At 37.7% G+C, this 12615-nt stretch overlaps 1 protein-coding gene across 1 annotated transcript in view; it reads right to left on the bottom strand.

Annotated features, from left to right (window-relative positions):
- PIK3C2G (phosphatidylinositol-4-phosphate 3-kinase catalytic subunit type 2 gamma) overlaps positions 1 to 12615 on the bottom strand; it is a 212386-nt gene that overhangs the window by 160055 nt on the left and 39716 nt on the right. Inside the window, 2 exon segments of the mRNA XM_074825864.1 lie at positions 2186 to 2219; positions 9128 to 9250. Coding sequence (XP_074681965.1) covers positions 2186 to 2219; positions 9128 to 9250 — 157 coding nt within the window.

Genomic DNA, 12615 nt, shown 5'->3' with positions numbered 1-12615 from the left:
TTTTGGGACACAGGCTTGCAAATTTTCACAAGCCTGCAATCCTAGCCAGCTAAGCATAATGAAGTAAAATGGTGTGGGAAGCAAGTGAGGTGGAAAAGGAAACACAAAGGTGATTTCAGCAGAAATGCACAACTTATCACCTAGTTGGTTTTTACTCTAGCTTCAGCAGGTGAAAATATCATCTGGATTCCTCTCAGGCTCAGTGTCTCTAGGTCAATGGATGGGAGGCCCCATGGCATTATCATGAAGGTGAGCACCAAGAACACGGGGACTAAGGAAAGCTTGTGATCCCCAAAAGAAAAGACATGTAGAATGGCTTTGCCCACTTCTTGGGGATCAGGCCCAACTTCTAGCAGATCAGTTTTGGTCACTGCTCTTGCACTTTGTTTTTATCAGACATGGCCTTAACACCAGCTTTGATATGATAGCTAGGCTTTTCTGTTAACACTCATTAGCCTAACAAATATTTTGCTGGCTTTTAGAAGTTTATTTAATAGGTGCAGATGTAAGGCATGTAGTATGTTAAAACATACATGAAATGTATATCACTGCATAAAAGAGGTCAGTTTGAATTTTGGTTACCTTGGACAACTTTGAATGTAGGCTTCTCCACTGAATGACTAGTGGTCTGGCAAGTTCTGACTTGCAATTGGTAAGTTGCAGCTTCTAGTATTACACTACCAAAAGGATTCTGCAATTGTTATGAAATTAGGGTGTGCAGAGAACAAACAAAGAAGCATCACTTCACAGCTGAAGGCATCCGGGTGTAAATAAATAGGTGCAGAGAAGTAGAGACTAAAAAATCTGATTCCTTTACTGTATTCAATAAATCATAGGAAGCTGCTGGTTCAATGAAGTCTAAATTTGGAAATACCTTTAAGTAGAGGGACGTTTTAGATCCTTTCCAGCCAGGTTTTCTGAACAGTGTGCAGAGGAAGATGTTTCTAAGGTTGATTAGTAACTATTTATTCTCTTCATCATCAACAATTAGTTGCTGTTAAGAGTGTTAAAAAAATTAACGGGATAAATGACTAGATCCAAGGGAGAAGAATCCTGAAAACCGTATTTACCTTCTCCTCCCTTCTGCACCTGCGTGTTCTCCCCCCACTCCCCTGACCCTCCAGCTGCTTAGCTTTTCCTGGCAGTTTACAAATATAATTGCTGTTTCTTTGTTTGCTGTACGTGAAGTTGAATATTGGTGAAACAACAAGCCTGGCATTTAGAATTCTGCATTTGAACCACCTCTATGTTTAAAAGGCTGCACATATCTTTGTGGTTGGTTCACTTTTTTGCCTCTCTGAGCACGCTGCAATCAAGAAAAGCAGACAGAGGGGAAAAAAAAAGCATCTCAGAGGCCATTTTTTTTTCCTCAAACAAAATGGAGAGACACTGGCATTCCCAGAACACTCCAGCCAACCTCAACGTTCAGATGGAGGTCCCTTTGAAAGCATCCACGTAGGCACCCCCAGCTGATGTTGCAGGCCAGCCACAGAGGGGTAGAGCAGGACCCATGCCCCACTGTGGCTGTCCCCTCCAAGAATCCAACACAAACATCCGTGACAGAACAGACTCCTGCACATCCCTCAGTCTGCAGGGTGCTCCGCAGGCATGCTAACAGTACAGGGCATTAGCCAGTGAGTCTAAGCTAATTTTGACTGAGGAACTAAATAAGGTTGGGTCTATGTTTTTGTCCATTACTGTTAATTAACCTACTCTTCTTATGACAGTATATAATTTAAGACAACACATTATTTACACAACAAAAACCAACACAGAACTAAAGCTTAAGGAGGGAGGAATGAAACTTATTGGAGCCAAGTAGAAAAGCCATACACAAAAATATTTTTTTAGGCTTTCATTGTGTTCCTTATTTTCCCTTTTCTCTGCAGAAAAACTTGGGATTAAGGACAACTGCTATGACCACCACTAATTGTAATCAGTTCTTTCACTCTACTATTCGTTCTCCATATTTGAATCTCCAGATTAGTTTTGGAAAATGTTATGTTTTATTTACATTTTTAAATCACTTAAATTTTAACTTGCTGTAATTACCTTATAATATGACTAAATATGTAAACATCTGCAATATGCCAACTATAACAGTTAACTAATACAAACAAATAGCAAAGTGTGTGTTTTCTGATGATACATCCTGAATTAACATATTTTAAAAAATAACACTTACCTTTGTCTGGTGTTTCCACACTTTGAAGTGAATTCTATAAAGACAAAACCCAAAGGAAAAAGTAATCAGATACTTCAGAAAAGACCAGATAGCAGTTATAATGGTTTTAGGGTAGTACTCACAGAAAATAAGGTGAGAAAGGGGAAGGATGTATCCTAATATTATGATGACAGAAGACATGACTGGGATTCAGAGTACCAGAATTTACTTTCTCCAGCTCTTCCATCTGCTTCCTCTACCATCTCAGACAAGTCACTCAGGACCTGATTTCCAGCAGTATTTAGGCATGTCAGGATACTACTTATCCACATTTGAGGTGCATACACGTTTTCAGCCTCTGCATTGGTATAACAGAGATAAGAATACCCTCTCCCTCCCTTTACATGCCTGATATATTCAGATGTGAATCCCACAACCATGTTGAGCAGGCAGAGCCCCAGCATCCTTTCAAAGCTGGGGAGCACCAACTACCACTTGAGTGGCCTACATTTCACCTCCATTCCTGTGTCAAATCAGCAAAAATAGCTGTGCTCTTCAAAGGCCTTTAAGCAGGCAGCTAACCAGAGACAGCCAACGGGAACTATTAGGTGCAGGGATTTAGGAGGTGTTTATGCCCTTGATGCCTAAACACAACTCTTGATGTCTAACAAATTCAGTATCTGGATTCCCACCTCTCATATTCCACTGTGGTCAGCCAGAACTGCTGAGTGCTTATGACTGCTGAAAGGTCAGGCCAGTTGTTCAGACTGAACCGACCAGCTTCCAGCTTAATTAAACTTTTTTTTTTCTTTTTTCTTTTTTTCTTTTCTTTTTAAAAGAAAGTTCCTCTATTAAATCCCCGAGTACAATAACTGCCATCAATCAGAGTTTGCTCCAGGCTTCTCAGACACTGGGCAAAATTAAATATTGCTACACTGCCTGTGCCTCCCCATCCACACAGGAAAAACCGTCATGGCAGGTAGCTCAGTGCATCTCCTGACAGGACAGGCCGCACCCACTGCCCCAGGGCCATGGGTGGGACCTGGCCTCGGCTTAAAGGCAAGCGCAAGTGACCAGCTTCCCCTGCCACTGCTCAGTCTGCCCCGTCTTTGCCTGGCTCCAACAGCAGACTCGCATGTGCCAAGGTGACATAGAAATAAGTTACTGAGTTGCAAATCTTGACCAGAAAGACTAGCAAGTTAGTTCTGTTTCAGTATTGCTTATGGCTTGCACTCTTTGAACCCATGTCCCTGAAAGGTTTACTATCCTTTACAGTCATTAATCTTTTTGCAGCAGGTTGAGGATGTTTCGCACTAGTACTATGTATTCAGCAAGATGCTTCTTAAATATTACAATGCATGGAGAGGTGACAAATGCATGCTGGATGTACATTCTTCCCCCAGTACCCAGCTTGGAGCTGCCAGCATTTGTCTGGTAAATATGAAGAGAAGTCAAATACTTACTTTAGGGGAGGAAAGCAACCTCCAGGCTGAGAAATATGTTTTCACAATCTTTATAACGCAGTGAGACAAATGGGAACAGAAACCTTTGTTCAAGTCTCTCAAATTTTTGAAAGTAAACAAATTTTTAGGACAGCACTTATAATTCAACATAGTGTAGCCCATTTAATATATAGCAGATTAGTGCCTGTTCTGGCAGGAATGGTCTCCAAGGACTTCCTGTGAGCTGCTGTAAGAAAGGAAGGGGAAAAAAAAAAAAACAACAAAAAGAGAGAGATGAAAAACTTTAATTGTGCAGCAGGCCCAGAGTTTCCCCTGAATGGATTTTAAAATCCCAGGGTTAGGTTGGTTAGAGACTGAATGAATCACATTTATGAAGAGATGTAATCAGTTAAGAAGAAACTATCACTGGTGCCAGTTGCTTCCATACTCTCTTAACCATGGTACAGGAATGCACAGTACTGGCAGTGAGGCAGTAATGAGGTAATAAATACAGTTTAATTAAACACAGAAGACTGGAAGTAAATTTCTTTGTTTTTCTTTTTTTTTTTTCTTTTTTTTTTTCCCATAAAACCAGAATTAAATAGAAACACATTCAGATTTTTTTAAAAGTATGAAAGCACACATGTACAGATATGTATACACAAACGTATACTAGCACCCTATGTAATTGACAATGGAAGGAGTAAGCAGCAGTTTGCCCGAGGCATTATGTGCACATGGAGCTTGCCAAGTGGATGTGTTAAAAGGTACTCCACACAAAACCACACAAGAAATTACACTAAAACAATCGGGAAACCATGGTGAGAAAACAATTAGAACTTTTCTTCTGGCATTTCTCCCTTACCCAATGTGTAATGCTGCAGCACTTGAGATGTAACAGGTAGCCTCAAAAGTTTCACTTTACTTGTGGTGCAAGTGTGTCTGAAAAAAGCCTCTCTTCTACCTAGCAAAAAGTCTTGGGGGTACTATGCTGATTAATATAATAGAAATAATTCAAGCAGACTGACAAGATATGCTAATATTGCAGGATTGAATCATTTTGTCAATATCCAAAATTCACATAAAATGCCTCTACGCTTCAGTATGAGTTTAACTCAAGAAAGGTTTGGAGGAGGTGGCACTTCATCAAACATCCAACTGAGTACTAATTTTGTCTACATATGTTGATACAGACAGGAGAGCTAGTCCATTGTCTTCATATAAATATAGATAAAATCGGATTTGTTATATTTATATAGTATTCTGTACATGAGGTAGTTGCATATAGTGTATAATCTCTATTTTCAATCCCAAGCACAAATACAGGTTGGACGAAGAGTGGATTGAGAGCAGCCCTGCAGAGAAGGACTTGGAGGTATTAGTGGATGAAAAAATGACTATGAACCAGCAATGTGTGCTCACAGTCCAGAAAACCAACAGTATCCTGGGCTGCATCAAGAGAAGTGTGACCAGCAGGTTGAGGGAGGTGATTCTCCTGCTCTACTCCGCTTGCATCAGACCCCACCTGGAGTACTGTGTCCAGCCCTGGGGCCCCCAACGTAAGAAAGACATGCACCTGCTCAAGTGGGTCCAGAAGAGGCCACAAAGATGATCAGAGAGCTGGAGCACCTCCTCTGTGAGGACAGGCTGAGAGAGTTGGGGGAGAAGAGAAGGCTCTGGGGAGACCTTATAGCAGCCTTCCAGTATGTAAAGGGAGTCTACAGGAAAGATGGGGAGGGACTCTTTATCAGGGAGTGTAGGGATAGGACGAGGGGTAATGATTTTAAACTGAAAGAGGGTAGATTTAGATTAGCTATGAGGAGAAATTCTTCACTGTGAGGGTGGTGAGACACTGGTGAGGTTGCCCAGAGGAGTTGTGGATTCCCCCTCCCTGGAAATGTTCAAGGCCAGGTTGGACGGGGTTTTGAGCAACCTGATCCTAGTTGAAGGTGCCCCTGTCCTGGCAGTGGGGGTTGGAACTAGATGATCCCTAAAGTCCCTTCCAAGCCAAACCATTCTGTGATTCATAAAATGGAACAGCATTCAAGTTACAGAACACGCAGAAATATATTTTACTGCTTTATGACATTTATAGTTCAGTTGCTGCTGAGAAAGATGAAGCTCTTTATAAAATCAAAACTGAACTTTTTCTACATTGCTGAAGTCTAATCGACTGTCCTAGCACTTATTTCTCAAAGGATTAAAAAGCAAGCAGCAGCAACAGTTGACCTTTTTTCTTTTTTTTTTTTTTACTTTTTTTTTCTTTTTCCTCCATTTGTTTGAAGTCAGTTGTTAGTCAGGTCTGCTTCACCAGGGAGGGAGTAAGGGGGAGAGGGGTGTCAGTCAAGGTCATAGACAAACTTTACAGGAAGGCTTCAAGGGACAGACAACCAGTTCAGCTAACCAAGCCTGAAAGGGAATGTTAAGGGAACAAAACCTCAATAACTTAAAAACTTTAAAAAATAAGTAACAATCTAGTCAGTTGTCTCCAAGAGAAACGTGGAGCAGCTTCTTTTGTGAATATTAGGAAAAATATTTTAAGACTAGTGATAAAATACTCAATCAGGGCAGAATCTTTTTAACATTCAGAAGAGGGTTTTCAGGAACAGTATCATTTCACTCATTACAGATGAGCAAACACCATCATTATTGTCACCACTTATCATTTTTAGCCTCTGGAGAGTACAGCCAGGACCAGCACTCTATTGCACTGGAGACTGTACATATAGATAAGGAGAGGCATTCCTTGCTCTGAAAAGCTTATAATTTAAATAGGTAAAATAGAAAAAGGCACTCCTTCTGTGCCAGGAAGCACATGGAAGTTGATTCAGCAGAATGTATATATTGGAGACTGTCTATACAGTGGTGATGAAAATTAGACATATGCTGGAGAATGAGCAGTGGCAAGCTGGGAACACTTGGAGCGGGGTTTTTTGTTTGTTTTAGATTTCTTGCTTGTTTTTACAACAGATAGATCAGCTTGTAATTCAATTATTTACCTAATAACAATCACTTCATCTCTAAAATAAAAGCAGTATTTGCATAAGAGTGACTCAGAAGACAAACAAAAGTAAACAGGAACATCAACAGAAACCTTAGACTTGAAAAGGATGACCTGTAGTCTTAGGTTTTTATTCCATTATCTTATTCTTCATGGCATGACATGTGGCGTTTTCTGATTGCTCAGGACAGGCCACACTAATAGGAACTATATCTATCTCTGCTAGAATTCAGAGAGGTTAGGGCTGAAAATTGATTCAAGGATACTCAGTAAATATGTCAGTCATAGGAGGCAGTTTACACATCAAGTTCACAGAGTTGACCTGAACACTCAAAGAGAAAATACACTAAATATCTCTTAACTCCAAAATAAATCTTTTAACAAATTAGTCCCAATACATCTCTTCTGCTCTAATTCCTTCCTAAAGGAGAACATACTCTGTTACTGTTCTCTCTATCTTTTTACTGAACCAAGCTCTTTATCTTTAAGAAAGATTCTGGGTTGACAAACTACTTTTCTCAAGGGGAAGATGTTGATCTGCCTGATGCCTCTCAGGACAGCCTGGAGTTTAACTGAAAAGCAGATCATGTGAATCCCTTGTTACTTCTTTTATCTTTTTCTTTACTGTCTTTGCCCTCTAATATACAGGAAGAGCTTTTCTTAAATTCAGATATTCTTATTTCTGTTTAAATCAACAACATGCCAGATAAAATGTGTGCTGTCACAGATCTATTTATGCTAGAATTTACCTAGAATAGTGACTTCTAGTAATTGATGCTGAAGTGGACTTGAAAAGATTTAGGATGCTATAGAAACAAGATTTACAGTGAGTCATGACCTAGAAGGGAAACAAGAGAAGGTGCTTAAGTGAATCAGCTGGTCAGCTCTGAGCAACAACAAAAAAACCCTAGAGTTAAGTTGTTTCTTGCAGCTTGGTCCTTAACAATACTTGCTAGCCTTCAGAGAGACAGCACCCGTATAACTAATTCCAGATAGGCCACAGCTGGTTCTGCCCAGGGCCATGCAGCAATGTTTGCTCTGTGATGTCTAGTGTCCTCTGTTCCAGAAATGTAGTGCAGGGATTTACTTACAACCCAGATCTGCAGAGAGCTACACTGATGTTCCAGAGTTTATTTGCTTGGGTCCCGTACCTGACCTAAATTGGAAACTATTCTCTCCCCCGCCCCCATCTAAGAGGAATGGATGTTAAGAATGCAGAGATTTAAGAAAATAGGTTTTCTGAGCATCACTGGCACCTCTTCAACTAACATACTTTCTGCTTTTTGGTGAATCTATTCACCTCTCAGGAAGAATGTAAGATGATGAGTATTTGAGGGTTTGAACCTGTCAAGAGTAAGTGTATATGGATGACAGTATATCACTAATTTGCTATATATCACTCCTGCAACACAAGAAATGTTATAAAAAAGAATTATGCTAGCTTTCCCCAGTCTTATGCTTGAGACCTCAAACTGTGTATCAGGCATAATTAAATTTCACTTATGTAGCTAGACATGTTTCTAATTAACACTCAGTAGTTAACTCTGTTAACACTAGTTATCCCATTGTTTACTTTCCTGTCCTAGGTGTTCTTACACATATCACAAGCCATGGGCTAAAAAAATGCTAAAAACATGACAATAAAGAGAAAGAATAAAAGTTTTCTGATCAGGTAATGGTCTGAGAATGCAAGCATCTTGCTCAGTTTGGCATGTTTTTCTAAACAATATTTTCTGTGAGAAAGAATGACAAAACAGAGACCATACAAGGAAAGAAAAAAAATTCCTCAGTAACTTATTAAACTTTTAAAAAAAGTGTGAAGAGGGAATTTCATTAGGGTATGAAAGAATTAGCATGACTTAAGGTTACACTAGACTAAATCCAAGTGATTAATGGCTTGATTTTCAAATTTGCTGAGCAACTGTATTTCCAAGATGCTGACTTCAAAAGAATTTTTGGGTGCTCAGAAGTTCTGTAAATCAGGTCATAGTGACTTGTCCAAGGTCATGCCACAGCAGCTGATGACAAAACTGAGAACAGATACTGCCCTCCAAAGTCCCAGTTCACAATTATACAGTAACTCCTGGAAAACCCACTTCAGTGTTTTAAAAGTGAACATTTCAGCTAAAAATCAGGACTATATGAGATGCTGGTCTTTTTTTTTTTTTTTTTTTTTTTTTTAATCGTTAACACCTATGCTAAATATATGAAAATCGAATACTTTGAAAATGTATGAATTGGTATAGGTGATGTGGCAAAACAGATATGTATGTTTGATGGAAATAAGAAAGAACAACCATAGGAGCATATCAGTTACAGTTAAACATAGGACAAGTCCTCTGTTGCTTCACTGTCACACTTTGTCAGCAATCTTTTTTTATAGTGCCTCTACCTAAGGCTCATCAGAGGGAAAATATGCAGTAAAACAGTAGAATGGCCTTGATCAATCAGAAAATTAGTGATATCCATTCAAGCTCCAGTTTTAAAGAGAAAAACAGGACATCAACTTGAATCTTTTACCTGTTCTTTCACCAATGGCATTGCACGGAGTTTCCTGACTGCATCAGTAATGTCTCTGGTTTCCATAAAACAGAGGACACTGCAGATTGCTTTAGCCACTTCAATCACATTATCAACTTTATGCTGTTGATAGCAAAGAAAAAAAAAAAAGAAGCAAACAGTAGACACATATCATTTATCAGAAACTTCTTACCATAAAATTCGTACCAGTGAGTATGTAGAAAATTATATCTGCTCATACAAAATTAAAACACACCATGCATTAAGTCTGTCTACATTGAAATTGCTAGTGACCAATGGTTTCCTAAGGATAGAATAGCTTTTGTTGAAGTCTAGTTATCTTCCACAAAATGTGCCTCATTGAAAATTGTAACAAATTTGGTATCTAAGACTGATTTTGAGGCAAAACATTGGTTTGTCTGAACTTCATGAGCATAGAAGCACTGTAAAGAAACTTCTGAGGAAACTTGAACCCAAATGATTCATAAACTTTCTGAGGTTTTTATGATACAGTGAATTTATCCCCACTATTTTCTCCTACCCATCTCTGTGAGAGCTGGCAGACAGCCATTTTCCTCCTAAAAATAGTGACTGTGTGGGAGGCTGTATAATCTGACACCTGTAGACTGAGTACTTCTGCAACTAGCTTTTCTGCAAAATATATATATAGTTCAAACTATTAAATCTTATTGATAATAAATTTAGATCTTTAAATATTACCATATGAAAGAAATCTCTAGATGAATAATCTCAGAAATACTTTGAGGAATTCAAGAAAAAAAGTTTGGATCCCAGAGGAAGGAAAATGCAATCTGTACTCTATGTTCAGGAAAATAAATAAATAAATAAAAAGTCATGGGTTTCCTGCAGAGTTATATTACTTCATTAAACCTTAAAATACCTTCTCTGAACAAGTAGAAGCTCTCCTATAAATATTCTCCATGTTTCTGTACTGATAAACGTTCCTTTTAGTGCACTACAACATGTCTATATACTGATAAAACCATTTCTCTAACTCATCCATTTCATGCCTGAAAAAGAGAAGATGAACTTTCTATTTTCAAGCTTAAGGTCTATATGCTGGCTGTACTGAGAAGGTTACTACCTGTCATTAATACAAATACATATAAAAATATATTGAGGTTATGAATTCCTCATTACCTGCCTTGAACAGAACTAAAGCAAGAATGAACTACACAAAATATCCTCAAATATTTGGTGGTCAGAATTCTGTGGTGGTCAGTTGTTGGGGTTTTTTTAGTAATTAAAGACAGCAACACCTTCTCATATTAGAGGTTCTGGAGAGAAAAAGGCTATGGCTGACTGATCTCTTGAGAACTTTAGACCCTCTTTTGGTCTGAAGTTGATACACCTTTCTGCCAATTTATGAGGAGTGTATTTCCTTTCTTTCACATTTCTTTCCTACCACTTAGATTTAATGTAGCATTTTTCTTCTTCACAAGTGAATATGGGTTATTAGAACAAGGGATTTTATGTCTATAAAAGTCACATTCATGCAGGGCAATTTCTGAGCAGTACACAAGCAATAGACATACACAAGAGTAACCTTGAGTAGAGAAATAGCTATACTGCTGGAGAGGAAAGAAACCTAAACAATCAAAAACCCCAACAGTTTATATATTTTTGTACGTACATATATAGACTGTTCCACAAAGAGAGTTGGATATCTTAAGGAATTATCAATTTCTGTATAATATAGTACTCCATTTAGAGAGAAATTAACAAAGTACTTAATATTTTATAGAAGCCACTATACAATAGACTTCGTTTATATGGTAACTACTTCTAAGGAGCATATTCCAGATCAAGGAGAGTAAGCATACAAAAATATCATGTAATATTGATCATTATGAGTGATGACTTCCTTCACACTATTTGTCTTTTTGGATATTATCATGTAGAATTTTCCTTTTCCATATGTAGACATATGACATAGATTTTTGTCCCAAAGAGGGAAGACAGAGATTAATTTCTTACAGAAGGTTTACATTTTCTAAAAGTCCAAAAGAATTATAGTCAACATCTTGTATTTGGTTTTTTCCCCTCTACATATTTAAGTACCAGCAGAACCTTTGAAGGATATTTTGGTGTTTAAATTATTTATGATAAAAAAATGTTACTTCATTCTAGAACTTCTACACTCTGTATTAAAAATTTACAAAGTTTTCTCTCTACATTAATAGCACATTCTGAATAGATTTAAAAATGAAGTGCATGTCAAGTGATTATCTGAGCATCAAAATAGCTATTTGTCTGACTGCACACACTCTTTGGGAACGCTCTTTAAATTTCAACCCCAACAGCACCAATCCCACCCCCACATTGTGCCAAATATCCTAAACTTCTTTTTTTTTCATTTTCATTTTATAGAGGCATTATCCCTCATAAAATAAATTTTCTATATATTGATCATTACTAGTAAAAATGATAGTGGGCTTGTCACATAAGTCAGAAGTATTGCTATCTCCAAGGCTTTTTAATAGACATCTTCGAACAAGTAAATTTGGAATAGGTATATAAACGTGCAAACAAATTATTGAATTTTTTTTAAACTGAGAATCTCAAGATCTGTCTGATTAAAACTGAATGCTTAAGGAAGTTCCAGTTGAGTACAAAACTTAAGCAGGTATGTGTGTACTTAATTTAGTATATGTAAGTTAACTCCCAGTGCCTTAAAGTTCAGAGTGTGCTGAGGTGAATCAGAAAAACGATAACAACCCTTCCAGAGATGCAAGTGCTGGCTTTGAAAATCAACATAATTATTCCCGTGCAACCTTGGGATAGGGGGCAGTTATAAAGATCACAATTTTAAACCTTCTTAAAGGAATCTAATCAGATGTTAGAATAAGTAAACAAGGATTCAAAGAACAAATAAAGGGTTCCTATTTTTTGCTTTCTTTCCTATATATTTATGACTATAATTTATTACATTACAGATCCATAATTTTTCAATCCACTTATTAAAGCAAAGGAGTAACACTAGTTTGAAATATTATAGGTTTGAAAAAGCTCCGTACACTCTAATGCCTCTGAATGAAAACATCTGCATGGTGATCTGACCTATGTCATTAACTTGCAATCCTGCTCTTTTGAGCAATTCATATAAACTTTATCGAGTGTCCCTGTGTAGACAAGACCTTGTTAAAAAACCAGAGGAATTTAGCTCTGGAGTAACACGTGTATTTGTTGCAGAGCATGAATATTTGAAAAATGTCCTATGTTCCCTTTATAAAAAGTTAATGATCTCAAGTAATTGCTTACTCAAGGTAAAAATCTTTAGCAAAAACAAATTTAAGAGTGCTTCATTATAGGTCTGAGGAATATCTACAGAGTGTCAGTTGCAGAGGGTGGATTGTAATGCCTCATTAATGTTGAGATTATAGCTTTCTTTGAATTTGGAATCTTCTTACTTTAGGGCCTAAAATTTCAAGTGACTGTGAGAAACTACACTGATGGGTCTACTTCAG

This window comes from Strix aluco, chromosome 5 (assembly GCF_031877795.1).
Source record: "Strix aluco isolate bStrAlu1 chromosome 5, bStrAlu1.hap1, whole genome shotgun sequence".
Taxonomy (NCBI): Eukaryota; Metazoa; Chordata; class Aves; order Strigiformes; family Strigidae; genus Strix; species Strix aluco.
This window is presented reverse-complemented; position numbering and strand designations above follow the sequence as displayed.